The sequence below is a fragment of the Alternaria novae-zelandiae genome, assembly GCF_023758075.1.
Source record: "Alternaria novae-zelandiae strain BMP 2774 chromosome Unknown scaffold_33, whole genome shotgun sequence".
In the NCBI taxonomy this organism is placed as follows: domain Eukaryota; kingdom Fungi; phylum Ascomycota; class Dothideomycetes; order Pleosporales; family Pleosporaceae; genus Alternaria; species Alternaria novae-zelandiae.
Genome location: NW_026056993.1, coordinates 4,321 through 21,134, shown reverse-complemented (window position 1 = coordinate 21,134; position 16,814 = coordinate 4,321). Strand labels below are relative to the sequence as shown.

Genomic DNA, 16,814 nt, shown 5'->3' with positions numbered 1-16,814 from the left:
CTCAGTGTCGAGCGCATGTTGCATGGAACGTCGTCATCTCATTGCATGATAGCCCGGCAATCCCATACCATGACCCTCTCGTCCCACCCCGTACTAGCACACCAGCCCTCCGCGCCAAACAAACACCAATCGACACCCGTAACGAACTCGGTATGCCTCCCCATCCTGCCCATCTCCCTACCCCCGCCATAGAACATCGGATCCTCCAGCATATTCTCCTGCTTCACACTCCCCACACCCATAGCACTCCCATCCGTCCACACCCGACACGTCATATCGTAACTCGCACTAAGCAATATATCGCTCAAATGCGGACTCCAACTCAGCTTCCGAACCGCATACTCGTGTCCTGGTAAAACAGCAACAGGCCCCTGCTGTGGCATCCTGATATCAAATGTGCGTATCACGCGATCCACCCCTGCGGTTGCAACGATAGTATCCCGGTATTTATTCCAATCATGCGTCAACGCCTCCGCAGGCGCAACACCCACGCCCGGCGCATGTCCCATCCTTGCCTTCGGCGGCTGATGAATCGGCACACTCATCGTCAGATGATTACTCGCACTCGCCGGCGTCCTCAGATCGAAAACCCTCAAATGGCTATCACTACTCACACTTGACAGCACACTCGGACTGTGCGGACTGAAACTCGCACTGTAGGTACATGAATGCGTTGGCAGCGTTGTGATACTCGCATCTGAGTTTGGGTTCCAGATTTTGATTGTGCCGTCCCAGGATGAGGATAGGAAGGTGTCTTTGGACACGAGGTTCCAGTGGACGGCGAAGACTTCGCGCGCGTGCTCTTGCCAGGATGCGATGGGGAAGTTAGGCACGTTTATGTCGAAGAGCTTTACTGAGCCGTCGCCGCCCGCGGTGAGGAGTTGGGACTCGTGTGATTCGGACCAGGTGCTGTCGAAGAGTGAGTCTTGAGTGTCGAACCTGGGGGAACGGGTGGGTTAGCATGTGATTGTAAGGTGGAAAGTGGAAGAGAGGTGATGGAAGTACCATTTCTCGGCTACGATGCCATTCGCTGTAAGGCCTAGTATGTACAGGCGTCCGTTTCCGACGAGCCCGAAGTTGGCGGATGTTGCGACGGCGATGCGCGAGTCGAAGAAGGGGCTGTATTTGACCGAGTAGCCGTTGAAGCCTTGGGTGCGGAACTCGAGCATCGTGGGTGGTGAAGGTGGGGGTGGGATTTGGGATTAGGGCGCGTGGAGAATAGGTATGGTACGGCGCGTCATGTCGCGCCGGGACGTGGAGTTGGTGTTGTGCTGCAGCATGGTTGCGGATGACGAGGTGTCGATTGACCGAGGCGCCTTTGGGTTCTGGCGGGGCTGGTGTGGCGCCGGAGGTTGTCCCGTGACAGCGCGTCTTCTTTTACGCCAGTCGCCACTGTCGAGGAAGCCATTTCACTTTGTTGATGCGACTATGCGCGCCATTTTCACCCACCACAGTCGGTATGGACGCGTTCGTGTCGCGCAAGAGGAAGTGGGATGAGGGGCCGCCCAGGTCCGTGGCGAGTACAGGCAAGCGGCCTTCAGAGGCTAGAGACCCAGAAGAAGAGTCTACCGATTTCAAGTTGGCCTTGCTGGCATCTTTACATCCTACAGTTGATGAAGGGACTCTGCTTGAAGCATTGCTCGCTGCTGACGGGGCCGTTGAACAAGCCTCGGAGTGTCTATCACGGCCTCGAGTTACTTCCCCACGCAAGCGACCCGCATCATCGACAGTGGGCTATCAATCATCTCTGAGCTCGTATCGCATTGCTCCCGCCAACGGCACGTTGAACAAGAAGCCACTTGTGAGAAAGGGCAAGACACTATTTCTCTATAGCCCAGAAGACATCGAAGTACATACGCCTTGTTCAATCATACACAATTTCCTTCCGGTAGAGCAAGCGGATGCACTGCTTTCGCAATTACTGGACGCCTCGTCGACCTACGACAGGTACGAGTTCAAGCTGTTCGACAGAGTTGTTGTAAGCCCACACACGTACTCCTTCTACGTCAACAGCTTAGAAGAGGCGGAACGACAAAAGACGGAATACATCTACAACGGTGGCCAGATCGAGGTAAGAACCGCTTCCAAGGAACACCACCAAGATGCTAATTCCACCCAGGATGTCCGACAAAGCCTCCCAGAAATGCTCAACGCATGCCCCCAAGTCGAAGACGCCGTCAACCGCGAAATCCAACGCAGAATCCGCGACTTCTACCCCAACGGCAAGAAACTCAAGTACCAATCCCCCCACCCATGGAAAGCCAACACGGCCTTCGTCAACTGCTACGACGGACCACAAGAAAGCGTCGGATACCACGCCGACCAACTCACCTACCTCGGTCCACGAGCCGTAATCGGCAGTCTAAGCCTCGGCGTAGCGCGCGAATTCCGGGTCCGCAAGACCGTCGCTCAAGACGACGAGCACCGAAAAGACGACGGTTCTCTCGCGGACGCCCAAGGCCAAATCAGCATTCATTTACCACACAACTCGCTCCTGGTCATGCATGCCGAGATGCAAGAAGAATGGAAGCACTCGATTGCGCCGGCCCAGGCTATCGATCCTCATCCGCTGGCGAAGAACAAGCGAATTAATGTCACGTATCGGTTCTATAAGGATAGCCTTCATCCGAGGTATACGCCGAAATGCAAGTGTGGTGTTTCGACTGTGTTGAGGTGTGCGACGAGGAAGAGGGAGTCGAGGGGGAGGTATATGTGGATGTGCCATGCGGGTTATGTGCCGGGTCGGGAGAGTTGTAGTTTTTTCCAGTGGGCGGAGTTTGATGAGGATGGTGAGCCGCCGTGGGCGTCGAAAGTTAAGATGGAAGAGGGGAGTTTGAATGAGGATGCGCGGGTGGTGAAGACGGTGGTTGATAGTGGTGTGTTTGCACATGCTTCTTGAACCGACGGTAGCACTTTCTGTTCGTTGACTGAATATGAGGATTGCTCATGCATGGACCTGGATCGTAAGGCGCGACTCCCGACGACGACGCAAGCGCAGCTGTAGCCTTCTAGCCATCACGCATGTTCTCACAAACAAATCCCGACCTCAACCATCGCGGTCCAACACCCACCATTGCTGGGTTCTCATATTGCTACGAACGGTAAATCGTCTTCAGCTAGCCTTACTCCAACCACCGACATTGCTACACTCGGTACATTGTCGTCAGCACGCTTTACCCTTGCCTCGCGACCGAGAAGTCACCCGAACCTACTCTGCCGTCTTACCTCACGACCATGCCTCCTCTCTTCCCCCACCAAGCGGTCATGTTCCAGCCATCGACATCCATGCCGCAACCCAATGAAGTACTCGACAGTATCCTCACAGGCTATCTCTGGGGTTGTCTTCTGATAACTCTGTTCCTCTTCACGTACTTCGCCATCAGCTTCTGCGCCTGGGTTCTCTCAGCAGTTTTGGCTTCGATCGACACCATTGTTGACTTCGTACGGATGTACTGCGACTTTTCGGATGCTAGCATCGATGTCGAGATGAGCGGCGACTTTTGGCTAGAGAAATACACGGCTGAGAGCGCGGGGCAGCTCAACGGGCCGGACGAAATTACCAGGTTCAAATGTACACTACACGAATACGACACCGCCCTCCAAGACGCACACTCAGCTGACGAAACACCCATCCTGCACCCGGACAAAATCCTCACGAACTTCCCCAACCTCCCCGAAAAGTCCCCTACACCTCCGCCCCTTTCTTAACATACTCGTCCAACCACCCCACCGCCTGCAAAAAAGCCTGTTCCTTCGCAAACCTCGCCTTCGCATGCGACAAATCCCCTTTAACACCAAACCCATGCTCAACATCCGAATACAGGAACATCTGGTACGGCACGGTGTGCTCTTTGAGGATATCTTCTGTCTCGCGCCGCTTCTCGGCTGGAAAGATGGAATCGGTTTCTAGAGTTGTTGTTGGTATCGTTAGCGCGTTCTTTTTGTTCATGTCTTTGTCTCGACAGTTTGGTTTTTTGGAGTAGGTTTGATGAATGGAATGAACGGAAGGAATGAAGCGCGAATGTCACAATTGAAAGTCATACCTGCAGCAGCAATACTCAACGGCCCCCTAATACCCCTAACTTCTTCCTTATCCACAAAACTAGGATGCGCAGTAAACCCCGCGTCAATCCCCCCATTCCTCAACCCCCCTTCTCTCAAAAACCGACATACGTACTTCCCACCGAAACAATATCCCACACCGCCCAACCTCTTAATCCCCAACTCGTCCCTCAGATACTTAATCACCGTCTCAAACATAGGATCCACAGTATCAGTCTTCGGCATAACCGTCTCAACATACTCCTGCAAGTCAAACGACTCCGGAGGCGGAAACGGCACTTCGCTCCCGTTGAAGACGTCGGGGATGACGGTTAGATAGCCGTTTTGCGCGAACTGGTCGGCGATGAGTTGGGTGTTGGGGAAGTCCATGCCGAGGACGTCGGTCATGATGAGGATGGCGTTTGAGGGGGAGGGGTTGTTGGGGGGGTAGGTGGTGTATGTGCGGACTTGTTTGTGGGTTAGATGGGAAGGGTTAAGGGATGGGGATGGAGGGAGGTTGTACTGTTGTCGATGTGTTTGATTTGGCCTTGTGGTGTGCCTGAGTGCTTTGCGCCGATGATGCAGCATCGTTGCATGGGGTTGGATGCCATGGTGTAAGATTGGGACGATGAGTAGATTGGTGAGAATGAGCGTTGTTTTCAAAGACTTGTATGTCGTTCCCTTATCGTGACTCAAAATCTGATGACGAAGTTTAGCTATGAGTCGGATATAGCGCCCCACCTTGGAGTACAGCTCGGAAGCGGCTAGCGGCAGGGGTTGCTACGCCCTAAGATGTACACTGTTATTTATCTCCGGATGGGAGTTTCCGAAATATTTCCATCATAGATTGCTGTTGAGCTATTAGATGGCTGGTTGTGTTAGGCCTGAAGGGATGATCTTCGAAGTGTGTAGGCTTCAAGAAGTTGGTACGCAACACGGGACATTTCTTGCCGCAAGCATTGTTGGTTTGTTGAAAGTTAAACGTTCGTAATTACAAAACTTCTATGTATCCCATATGTACATATCCAATTCAGAAACTGAGCGTGTTAGCACGCATGAGCTTGCTCTGTTCTGTGATCACACATACCTCATTTTCTCGTCTGCAGAGATGTGACTCCTCAATGTCTCACGCGGCTGACACTTCGCCTCGTAACCCTTTCGTCCACATAACCACTTCCACGTGGGTCAATGTAGCTGGTCCTTGCTGGCCTGACAATCTCAACGTCGCTAATGCGTCGCCTGGATACACTCCTCGCCCGACTCCTCGCACGGCTCCTTGCACGTATGCGAGGCTCTTCGACGTACTCAATAGCACGAGGACGAGATCGCGATCGCCTGGATGATGTGAGTGTGAGACAACCAATGGTGCCATTGAAGTTACTACGAACCTGTACTCGACGTAACGGCCGTCGTCGCTGAAGCTCTCGACTGAGGTCCGGCGCCATTCGCGCGGCAGACGCATCACGCCGGCTGGTGTATGGGACGTGTAGTTTCCTCGTCGGGGAGGTGGTTCAATGACGGTACGACCGCGCGTTTCGTAAGACCGCATGAGACACATGTTGATGGTGTTTGATGTCTTTGCTCTTCCGCAATGAGAATGGTGATGATGATGATGGGGATGCAGGCTACCGGATGCCGGGTTCCCGGGTGATGACGTTGTACAGCGAACGACGCGACAGCGAACGAGGGAAGCGAATAGCGTCCAGAATGGGCGATGTGCGAGACAGAGAGTCAATGATGCAGGATGCGGTTGTATATCAGTTCAGACTTGAAGACATCTCAACGCGACTTGCAACGCGCGGAAATGACGTGCGCCAAGGGTCTGCTGGGGCATTCCAAGGTTGTTTGGTCTGCCAGCCTCTTCAATTCGCAACCAGATATTTCCATGCAGTCAGCGGTGAATTGCAAGCATGCGCATGTGGTTCTGGGATGTATCCTTGATCGAAGGAGCTATTTACATAGTGATCTCGGCGGTATTTCGTTCTAGGCCTGGCCTCGATGATGGAATGCGATTTGACTGAAGCATGTAGCAAGTCTGGATTATCAGCAAAAGGAACGCGGAACATGGGTGCTGACATGTAGAGCTGGTACCTGGAGTAACATGTGAAGATGTTCAGTAGCTACCCCCAGGTGAGCTGTCATGAAGGAGCCACCCCCACCTGCCCCGCGACTCGTGGCTGGTCGCTGAAACGTAGGCGGTGACGACGCAGAGGCCACCGCCAACGCTGGCAGCTACAGGCAGACATCCTCTGCAATTGACGTGTCCAATTCCCTTTGCTACTCACTGTCCTTTGAACTGCGCGCACAATGTCTCTAGTATCAGGTATGAGCTCCCAGATAGCTTCTCGCAGCAGCTACTAACGGTAAACAGACGCCATCTGGGCAGCGTCCCCTTCGACAACGCGCGGACAGGCAACACCGCTGTCCTCGGACCCCAAGGGCGAACGCATTGCCTATGCCGTGAGTCTCCCGACTATCCGAAGCTTTCGCGGAGCTAATTGGACATGTAGTCAGGCAAATCCGTCTTCCTGCGCTCCATCGACGACCCGGCTGTTAGTAAACAATACACCCAGCACACGACACAGACGACGGTCGCCCGCTTCTCGCCCTCAGGCTTCTACGTTGCTAGTGGAGATGTCTCGGGTACCGTCAAGGTGTGGGACTGCGCCGGTGAAGGAGCTACAAAAGGTGGGTGAGGCATAGCAGGACATAGAGCGAGGGAGCTGACGCGGTGCAGGCGACTACCACATCATCGCAGGCCGCATCAACGACTTGGCGTGGGATGGCGACTCGCAGCGCATCATAGCTGTCGGCGACGGCAAGGAGCGCTTCGGCCACTGCATCACGGCAGACAGCGGCAACAGCGTGGGCGAAATCTCCGGCCACTCGTCACAGATCAACTGCGTGTCTATCCGCCAACAACGACCCCTCCGCGCCGCCACAGGCTCCGACGATACCAGCCTGGTCTTCTATCACGGCGCCCCCTTCAAATTCAACACCAGTCTGAGAGGACAGCACAACCGCTTCGTCTTCGGCACCGCCTTCTCCCCGGACGGTTCCGTATTCGCAAGCGTCGGCGCCGACAAGCGCATATGGCTATACGATGGCAAGACCGGCGAGGCAAAGGGACAGATTGGCGAGGGCGTACATACCGGCAGCATCTTCGGTGTGTCGTGGTCCAAGGACTCGAAGAAGTTCGTCACAGCCAGTGCGGATCAGACGGTCCGGATATGGGACCCGGAAGCAGGCAAGAACATTCAGACCTGGAGGATGGGCGAGGAAGGCGTCGCTAGTATACCCGATCAGCAGGTCGGTGTAGTATGGCCCACAGGCCGCAGCGACGGTTTGATCGTCAGTGTGGATCTCGAAGGAAACCTGAACTACCTCGTCGACGGCAATCCAAAGCCAACGCGCATCATCCGGGGCCATTCGAAGAACATTACATCGGCTGCGATCGCTGGATCTACCTTCGCCACGGGAAGCTATGACGGCCGAGTCCTCGCATGGGACACCACCACTGGATTGGCTGACAAGGTCGAAGGCGCAGCACATTCCAGCTACGTCGCCGGCATCACGACTTCCGACAGCAAGAATGAGGCGGAGTTGTACAGTGTTGGCTGGGACGATACATTACGCTCCATGTCCGTTCCGGACAAGATCTTCACTGGCGAGGCACACGATCTCAAGTTCCAACCCAAGGGCGTTGCCGCGACATCGAGCACCGTGCTGATTCCTTCTACCGATGCCATCGCAGTATACTCCAAGGGGGCCCAGGTCAGCTCGTTACCGGTCAAATTCGCCCCTACCTCAATCGCAGCGCACGGCTCTACCGTTGCTGTTGGTGGAGATGACAAGCTAGTACACATCTACACCCTTTCTGGCACTGAGCTCAAGGAGACCGACACAGTGCTCCGCCGTGCAACAGCTCCCATCTCCGCACTCGCCTTTTCTGCCTCAGGCAAGAAGCTGGCAGTGGGTGCTGGAAACGGCAAGATCTACGCATTTGAGGTAGGCGGAGACTGGAAGGTCATCACGGACAGATGGAGTGCCCATACCGCACGCATTACCTGTCTGGCCTGGGACGAGAGTGAGAACTACGCCGCAAGTGGCAGTCTGGACACCAATGTCATGGTCTGGAGCACAGAAGACCCTGGCAAGCGTATCAAGGCTCTCAACGCTCACAAGGATGGCGTCAATGGTGTCGCATGGGAGAAGGGTCTCAAGGTCATTTCGGCGGGAGGCGATGCGAGCATCAAGGTGTGGAGCGTGAAGGCGTGAGACGTCAACCAATAGTCGAAAGATGAGCAAAAGAAATTAACGATTCATCATGGTGTGGATGACAGTAACTTGATTCAATTCAGTTTGGGGAGTGATGGCTAGGTTTTGAAGGACCTCGACGAAAGGTGAGGCGGTCGGGTGCGCCTGCCCTTTTCTGCTTGCATGTGATTGTGCGGCTACTTCCAAGATACCTCTCCCACTATTATTTCATGCCATTCCGTCAGCATTCTCACCTTGCAGATAGTACTCGCATGTCGCAATCAATGTGTCCAATCACGATCATCGGCCTATCGACTGCGGTCGCAGTCTGCATGCAGCCCTCACAGCCAAAAGACCCGCGTAAGCCCCATTTGCCTACTTTGCCTTGGAATTTGGTATGCCTCAGTGCGAACAGCCACCTCGAGGCTCAATACATGCAGGCGGGCTGCAGAGGTCCTTCGAAAAGGAAAGTTCAGGGCGCTTGCCCTAGTCGCTTCACTTGAAGCTATATTGATGCACGCTGCCACCAAAATTCTAGTCTATACTCAACCTCAGTCCATCCGAGCCCAGCACTTTTCCTGATACACCCACAGCTACCTCGCACTACCTCTTAGTGCCAACTTCTCAACATATCAATCCTGCAGTTCCACTCACATGGACAACAACACATACTTCGGTGGGGGCGGCAATATGCGTGACCTGTTCAACGGTCAAGGAATTGGTGTCGATATCAACGGTCAGAACACCATCGAATCAGCTTCACAATATCGAAACAACCAGCAGCTGCTTTCGCCAACGACAACTCATCGACATGACTCGATGTTCTCTTGCTCGTCAATAGGCGGCACACCACGACACTCGATCTCTCACCAGGCTGAGGCTCAGCCTTGTGCCAATATACACCAAACAGTACACAGCCCCATCGGCTACACACAAGTTCCGGTGAACGGTGACATGTCGCGATCGGCTTCGCAATACTCATCAGTATCTTCCGGTCAGCGATCATTGTCTACATCCCTGCAGCGAGCGTCCCGCGGTTCATTTGGAAGTATCTTGGTTCCGACTGGGTCAGCAATGTCCCGCTCCATCTCAAGCACGTCAGCAAGCCAGCGCACTACTGCGCCTCAGCCTTATCCGTTTCGATCAAACTCACATTCCGTGCACTTTCGTCCCCGACGGTCATCTGACATCTCGCCAAACATGGGATACGAGCATTTTGCAGCGGCAGCGATGAGCCCTTTCGAGTATGCGGTCAACGATACCATCGACGAAGGCATGCCAGAACATGAGGATGAGAGCAAGGTTTTTGGTCACTTTGGATACGATAACGAGTAAGTCCCCTTCAGAATATTCAGTTTGCGATCAACAAGCCACAGGATTGTTTGGAATTCCACCTGGAGTATGGAACCGCCATTTACCTCCGGACCTGGAAATATCTTGTACCATGGAGATGCACTTACTCGTATGAATGGACTCTCTATTGGTGTCCTGGAACCCTCATGCTCGAACATCGCAAAGGCCAGTCTGTTCAGCGAAGGGCGACAAACGCATTTGCGTCGTGGCAACTCGTTGCTCATCACACGAGTCGAACAACCTTGCGCACCGCACTTCGACTGGGGTGTCCAATTACTCGTTCGGCTGACCATTCTGGAGGGTTACACTATGATCTGCTCACTCTTCTGGCACTTTCAAGGGCCTGCCTCTACCATCGAGCAACGGTTGAATCGACTGGTCCTATACATAGCGAGTCTTGAAGCGTCGCTGGTCTGTCGAAGTATCCGGTACGTGGCACTTGAAACGATGGAACCTCCCAGCCTTACCATACAGGTATCAGGTGCCGGACTTACGCCCACTACTCTCACATCACATACAGCATGAGGGATTCGCTCTTCCACTGCATTGCTCATCTGGACCCGCCTCAAGCCATTTGCTCCAATGGCTTAACCTCACTAGAATGAAAGCCTTTACCATATTCTGGACCACCATCAGCCGATGTGTTATTCTGAAAGGTAAAGCTTGTCTACTTCTTTTCGTCTGTCCTCAATGCGAGTAGTCTCATTACAAGCGACAATGCAAAAGTCATAGCAAGAGAACGATATGAGCAAGCTCGGACTAGAGCGGAAATGTCCTTGCAGGGCCTTTCGGCGAGCAGTATCACCCCAAACCTGGCAGAAGAGATACAAATGAACCGCTCCTCCCTAGAGTGCCAGGAATCCTCATGAGCAATTACTTACGGTTTTCCGTCGTGTGGACCTGGCCACAACGCATACCAATCTAAAACACCACCTCCTCGCCATGTACCTCTATCAGTATCTTAGCTGAGTTCTAATCAACCTGATGACTTACCGCATATCTTGCGTGACCACTATACACCTTGGGACGCCGTTCGGTCTATCGATACATTGTCGAATTGAAATCCCCGTCGGCTGGAACAAAATGGAGACCTGATTCTTTGGTTCTTAAACTCCAGACTCAATTCTAACGTCAGCAACGCAGGCAGTCAGCTCTTTCATCCACGTTTTTGCCGAGCTCTCGAACCTTCCAAACACCACTTGGCGCACATGCGCAATTTCAAAACCAGAAGTAAGCACAAAGAGAAAGGCCCATGATGATTGTAAACTCATTACTGCCTAGTTGCATAACCCCACCCCGCCACGTCGCGTCGGACAGCTACTCCCAACCCAGCTCTTGCTCTCCTACCCGGTCCTCACCTGCAAGCCCACAACGCTCAAACAGACGTCGGCGCCGCACATCGAACTCTCCGTCTTCCCGCACCGATCCAATCATTGGCCAAGTCACCCTAGCGGGGAAGTTCAAGTGTCTCAACGAAGCCTGCCTCGACGATGGTGACGACCTTACCTTCAACCGTCATGCTGACTTCAAGCGACACCACGAGAACATACACGCGCGTCGTTCGATCGAGTACTTCTGCCCAGAGTCCGGCTGCGTGCGCTCCAGGAATCCAGTAGGTGGCAAGAAAGGCAGGGGCTTTAGGGGAAGGAAGGATAAGATGAATGAGCATCATAAAGCCGTTCATCATAAGGAGGGCAAAAAGCGGAAGAAGATCGAGGAAGCTGATGACTCCATTAAAGATCAGAGTTGTGATGATGGTGCTGGTTCTCGAAAGGTGAAAGCCACACGTACGTCCGGGACTTCGTGAGCATCATATTTGTGGCGGGCCTTCGCCTCGTACACTTTGGTCTTTACGCCATTCTTAGCGACTGTTCTCTCGTTTCATTCCTATCGCATCATGATTGCGCTCTACATATCGTCTAGCAAACTTCTATTATGTATTACGAAGCCCATCTAAGTTCCCATTATATCTTGAAAGCAAGAAAGAAAATGTACAACATCATTACTGAACCCAACCTCCCTTCTTCATCTCCTCCTTGGTATACTCTTCCAACCGCCCCGCAAGCGCCGCATTCCTCGCAGGCTTACTCTCGCACGTTGGCTCCCCAAAGCGACCGTAGATCTCAAGATACCCGCCACTCTGCTCCGCCTTCATGCCATCACCCGCAACACAGTAAAGACTATTATATGAGCCCTTATCCGAAGACCAAAACATACCAGTCTTTCGCAAAACCGTAATCACGCCCTGCATGGCCAAATTCGACTTGTTAACACCCTCTTGCAGATTCGTCTCCACGAGCCCCGGATGCACACAAGAAGTCCAGATTTCCCCCTCGTTGTTGGTGGCGCTTGCTGACCCCGGACCGTACGCCTTGTGAAGCGACTTGGTATGCAGGATGTTAGCGAGCTTACTCTGCCCGTAGCGAGCCATGTCGCCCGCATCCTTCAGCGCGGGGTTATCGAAGTTAATTCCGCCTTTCGGCGCTTGCAAGTGGCCGGACGAAGTGAGATTGACGATGCGCACGCTTCCGGGGGGAAGCGTTTTAGATGTTGTCAGCATCAAGGGAAGGAGGTGGTGTGTGAATACCCAGTGCGACAGGTAGTTCGTCTGCCACTGCGCTTCGTGCCCGTCTTGGGTCAGCTCGAATGGCGTTGCCATGATGCCGGCGTTGTTGACGAGGCCGTGCAGCGCGGTCTCGAGCGTGAGGAAACGTTGCGCGGCTGTGACAACGCTGGTAAGGTCTTTGAGATCCATTTGTAGAAGGTCGATGTGGGCGGAGGGGTGCATCTTCTTGATTCTGGCTATTGCTTCTGTGCCCTTGTCTACGTTGCGAGCGCACATGTATACGTGCGCGCCATGTTCTGCGAGATGGGCTACGGTGTAGTATCCTCTGTTGAAGGTATTGTTAGTTGAATAGGTCATTCACTAATGGTGTTTGCAACACGTACATGCCTGAATTTCCTCCGGTGACGATGAACACTTTGTCCTTGAGATCGGGGAGAGCGTCGGGGTTAAAAGTAGTGTTAGGCATAGTAGAAGCTGAACTGATGCAAGTTTAAGCGTGATGCGTTCCATGCTTGGATGCGTGGACATGAAGCATTAAATAAAACAAGAAAGACGGTGTTTAGACATACAACATCCTATATCCGCGCCGGACGAGGTAGGGTTGAAGCGCAAATAGTGTAGACTTTGGAGCGCAGCGAGCAATGCAGCTTCAGCATGGCTGTAGCCTACGGTCCAAACGCGCGGAGAAGCAAACCGTACGTTGAGTCTCTCAGGTTGACGCGCAGGGCACGCCCCCTCCGTACGAGCATGGCGTGAGAGGTTCACCTTTCATTTGACAAATGGAGATAGGGTATTGGGTGAACGAACTTTGGCGGACGAGGGCGACCGGATGTATTGAGCTTGTGAGCTGAGTTGCGACGACTGTTCTCGGGTTCTGCGTACGAGCGGACCAAGCCTTGCAGGGCGTAGAGAGAGTTGTCCGCGTCGCGTAGATGCATGTCAGCTTAAACGAGACCTTAGAAGCCTTTAACACGTACGTAGGCTTAAAGCGCTTTATTATAGTAACTACTCTATAAAAAGCTTATTCTATTTATTAGCGAACTAATTCTATAGCATAAGCTAATCTAAAAAAAAGTAAAGTCTATTACTAGTATCTAAAAACGTGTATTTCTAAGAAGTATAAAATCTTTATTAATTAGCAAACTAAGAAATTTATAGTAAGCTAGTTTAAAAATATATATATTATTAGTATATAGAAAATATCTTTTTAATAGATATAGAGTAGCTTATAAAGACTTTAGTAAGTAATAGTAATATAGTTATATAGTAAGTAATTAATTAATAATAAAGTAACTTAGTAAAGCTTCTTAGTAAAGTAGTAAAATAATAAAACTAGTATAAAATAAGTTTTATTTTTATAAATACTAAGAAAACTTCTAAATTATTTAACTAGTATAGCGTTTAGTATTATATTTAAGCTACTTATATTTTTAATATATCTTTAGATTCTTAAGAGTAACTTATAAAATATAAAAAGTATACTTTTACTAAAAGAGATTTTAGTATATATAGCTTAACTATAAACCTTTAGAATATATTTCTTTATTAGTTATAAGCTAATAAGCGCGTAAAATTATATTATAATTTTTTTAAATATTAGTATTAATTTTTTCTTATAGAGTACTTTAGTATTAAAATAGCTTTATAGCTAGTTTAAATCTAAAAGCTTTAACTACTTTAAAAGTAGTAGCACTAAAGCTCTAAGCTTTAACTTACTTAATACTATACTTCTAAAAGTAAATAAAACCTTTAGTTATAGTAGAGTAATAAAAAGAAAAAGATATTTAAAAAGTTATTTTTTTTAAAGCTATATATTTAAATAACTAGACTAGCTAAAACTAAGATTTTTAGTTTTTTAAAAAGCTAAGAACTTTCTCTTTAAGTAAGCTTATCTAGAATTCTACTTAGTAAGTAAATATAAAAGAAAAAGTAACTCTAAATATAAAGTAAAAAAAAAAACCTAGTTTAACCTAGCTATAACTTTTTAACTAGCGTGTAAAATGTTTTAAAAAAAATTATAAAATACTAAACTATATAATACTTATATAAGAAAAATTTTACTAGTAGTTTTCTATTTAACTAATTTTTTAAAATTAAAATAAAAAAAAAGTATACTAAATAAAAATACTAAAACTATATAAGCTTCTTTTAGTCTTATTCTATATATATATTTTTTTTTTAGTTTAACTTTTTTTTTCTTTATATTCTCTCTATATTAGTAGAACTTTTAAAATTTAAAAAAAAAGTTTACACTTTATCTTTATAATAACTATTTACTAGTACTATTAGTACTATACTATAAAAGTGTTTTAAGTTTATTATAAATACTTTATAATATATTAAAAAAAATAATACTTCTACTACTTTTTCTAAGTCTAAACTAGACTAGCTTTTAAAAGTTTTTAAAAGAGCTACTAAAGTAGTTAATAAAGACTTAAAATATAGTTCTAAAAAAATAAATTAATATATTTTTAAAGAAAATAATCTAAACTTTTTTACTAAATCTTTATAATACTTATTAAAAGTAGAAAAATACTTTATTTCTACTACTAAGAAAAAGTAGCCTTTAAATAAAGAAAAAGCTTTATTTAGAAAAAATATACTAAAAAGACTATTAGAAATATTAGAAATATAACTTTTAATAAAGTTATATTTTAAAATAAGTCTTTTATATAGCGTAAGTATAGTACTAAATAAGAATATATTAGAAAAAAAAAGAAATTAAAAGACTAGGTCTAAATATGTTTTTATAACTAATACTAGTATATTTAAAAAAATTCTAAATAAGCTAAACTATTCTTAAAAAAATCTAGTATTTTTTTAATTTTTTAGATTATCTTTAGCTAGCTTACTAACTAAGTTATAGCTTATAATATTACTATCTCTATTTAAAGAGCTATCTATAAAAGTAGAAAATCTAAGTTATATATAACTAAGACTTTATAAAACTTTAAAAGCTTTTTAAATATAAGATATATAAAAAAAGTTTTAACTTTTATAGTTAAACTACTTTTTAAAAGAGGTAAGAAAGAATTTTTCTAATTTTAACTTTTAATAACTATAACTTAGTTAATTCTTATTATTTTTAGAAAAAGATTTTATATTTAGAAAGCTAATATCTTTTTTTATCTAAAGTAGAAATTTTAGTAAGATAATACTAAAATTTATAAGACTTTAGCTATTTTTAATTAGTTTAGAAGAAATAGAAATTTTCTTTTTAAGTATTCTACTTATAGCCTAAATCTAGATTCTATAAAAAATATCTAAAGTTTACTAAAAAATAAGCTAGTAAAAAGATCTACTAGCTTCTTAAAAGTAGAAGCTAGTAAAAAAGTAGTAAATTTATTTTTTACTACTATTTTAGAAAAGTAAGTAGTAATACTATAGAAATTAATAAATAACTATATTAAAAGCTTACTTAAGTATTATAAAATAGTAGAAAAAGCTAAAAGTTAGTATACTAAGTACTAGTTACTAGATCTAGCTAGCTTATAATATAAAAAGCTTAAAAAATAAATTTTTAATATAACTATTATAAAAATAGATAAAATAACTTCTAAATTAAATAAGGTATAGATTTAAGTATATATAATAGTAAATTAAAATTTTAGTAAAATTAATACTATAAATATAAAGATATAGTGTAGTAGATTAAACTTATAATCTCTACCTAATTAGGCCTAGCGCTAATTAAGTAAGAAATATTAAGTATTTACTTACTTCTATATATAGATCTATACGTAGAATTTTATATATTAAACCTAACTATATTATATCTCTACACTATTCTATATTATCTATATATACCTAAGGTATAGATACTTACTACTACTAACAGCGCGAAGCGTAATATTAAGAAATATTATATAATATTATAAACTATTAAACTAAGTATTTATAGTCTTACTAATACTATCTAAATTAAGTAGTAAACCTACTACTAAAAGATAATTATATTAATTATAACGCTACTAGCGCACTACAGAATATATAAGTAGAGTAACTAATATATACTATTAGACGCTTTTTATTAGAGTACTTAGCTACTTTGCTAAAAGTATTATAATATAATAGAAAAAGAATTAGCTTATCTTATCTAGAGTAAGTAGTTAACAGCGAATTTGTATATTATATATTAAATACTAAGATATATAATAAACTTATAAAGTAAGTAAGAGAATAGTCTAGAATAGTGTTACTACTCTATACGTTTCTTTATTAACTATTACTTTCTCTCTAAAGAGTAATATTATAACTAGCGTACTATAACTAGCTATTACACTATTAACTATAACTAGTTATAATAACTTTCTATTCTAGAGTCTATTATAGAATACTTAATAAACTATAGCCTAGAACTCTACTCTAGATAAGATCTAGTAATCTAGCTACTACTAGAGTAGCTTCTTAGAGCTATACTCTCTACCTTCTAAAGTAGATAAAGTAACTAGCTCTAAGCTAGAAGAGTCTATAACTTATAATAAAGCTAAGATTTATATTAATCTAGATATCTAAGAAGATTACGTTAAAGTAGTTAGCTCTAATACCTTTAATATTATACGTATCTCTTTAGAGAATAGATAATAGATAGAACTAT

The 16,814-nt window shown here is 46.1% G+C and overlaps 5 protein-coding genes across 5 annotated transcripts; 2 read left to right on the top strand and 3 right to left on the bottom strand.

Moving 5' to 3' along the window:
* Positions 1 to 38: 38 nt before the first annotated feature.
* Positions 39 to 1,169, bottom strand: J4E88_010384 (uncharacterized protein; the record flags this gene model as incomplete). Its single annotated transcript, XM_049403976.1, has 2 exons — positions 39 to 909; positions 1,006 to 1,169. 2 exons carry the CDS (start codon positions 1,167 to 1,169, stop codon positions 39 to 41), a joined length of 1,035 nt encoding a protein of 344 aa, XP_049250201.1.
* Positions 1,170 to 1,459: 290 nt separating this feature from the next.
* J4E88_010383 (uncharacterized protein) lies at positions 1,460 to 2,757 on the top strand (the record flags this gene model as incomplete). The annotated part of the gene is made up of 3 exons (XM_049403975.1): positions 1,460 to 2,071; positions 2,120 to 2,593; positions 2,620 to 2,757. The coding sequence occupies 3 exons, from the start codon at positions 1,460 to 1,462 to the stop codon at positions 2,755 to 2,757; spliced, it is 1,224 nt and encodes a 407-aa protein (XP_049250200.1).
* A 928-nt stretch (positions 2,758 to 3,685) lies between these two features.
* On the bottom strand, positions 3,686 to 4,652 carry J4E88_010382 (uncharacterized protein; the record flags this gene model as incomplete). The annotated part of the gene is made up of 3 exons (XM_049403974.1): positions 3,686 to 3,906; positions 4,044 to 4,508; positions 4,565 to 4,652. The coding sequence occupies 3 exons, from the start codon at positions 4,650 to 4,652 to the stop codon at positions 3,686 to 3,688; spliced, it is 774 nt and encodes a 257-aa protein (XP_049250199.1).
* Positions 4,653 to 6,348: 1,696 nt separating this feature from the next.
* J4E88_010381 (uncharacterized protein) lies at positions 6,349 to 8,319 on the top strand (the record flags this gene model as incomplete). Its single annotated transcript, XM_049403973.1, has 4 exons — positions 6,349 to 6,364; positions 6,413 to 6,501; positions 6,552 to 6,729; positions 6,779 to 8,319. The coding sequence occupies 4 exons, from the start codon at positions 6,349 to 6,351 to the stop codon at positions 8,317 to 8,319; spliced, it is 1,824 nt and encodes a 607-aa protein (XP_049250198.1).
* Positions 8,320 to 11,653: 3,334 nt separating this feature from the next.
* J4E88_010380 (uncharacterized protein) lies at positions 11,654 to 12,683 on the bottom strand (the record flags this gene model as incomplete). Its single annotated transcript, XM_049403972.1, has 2 exons — positions 11,654 to 12,542; positions 12,601 to 12,683. 2 exons carry the CDS (start codon positions 12,681 to 12,683, stop codon positions 11,654 to 11,656), a joined length of 972 nt encoding a protein of 323 aa, XP_049250197.1.
* Between the last annotated feature and the right edge of the window lie 4,131 nt (positions 12,684 to 16,814).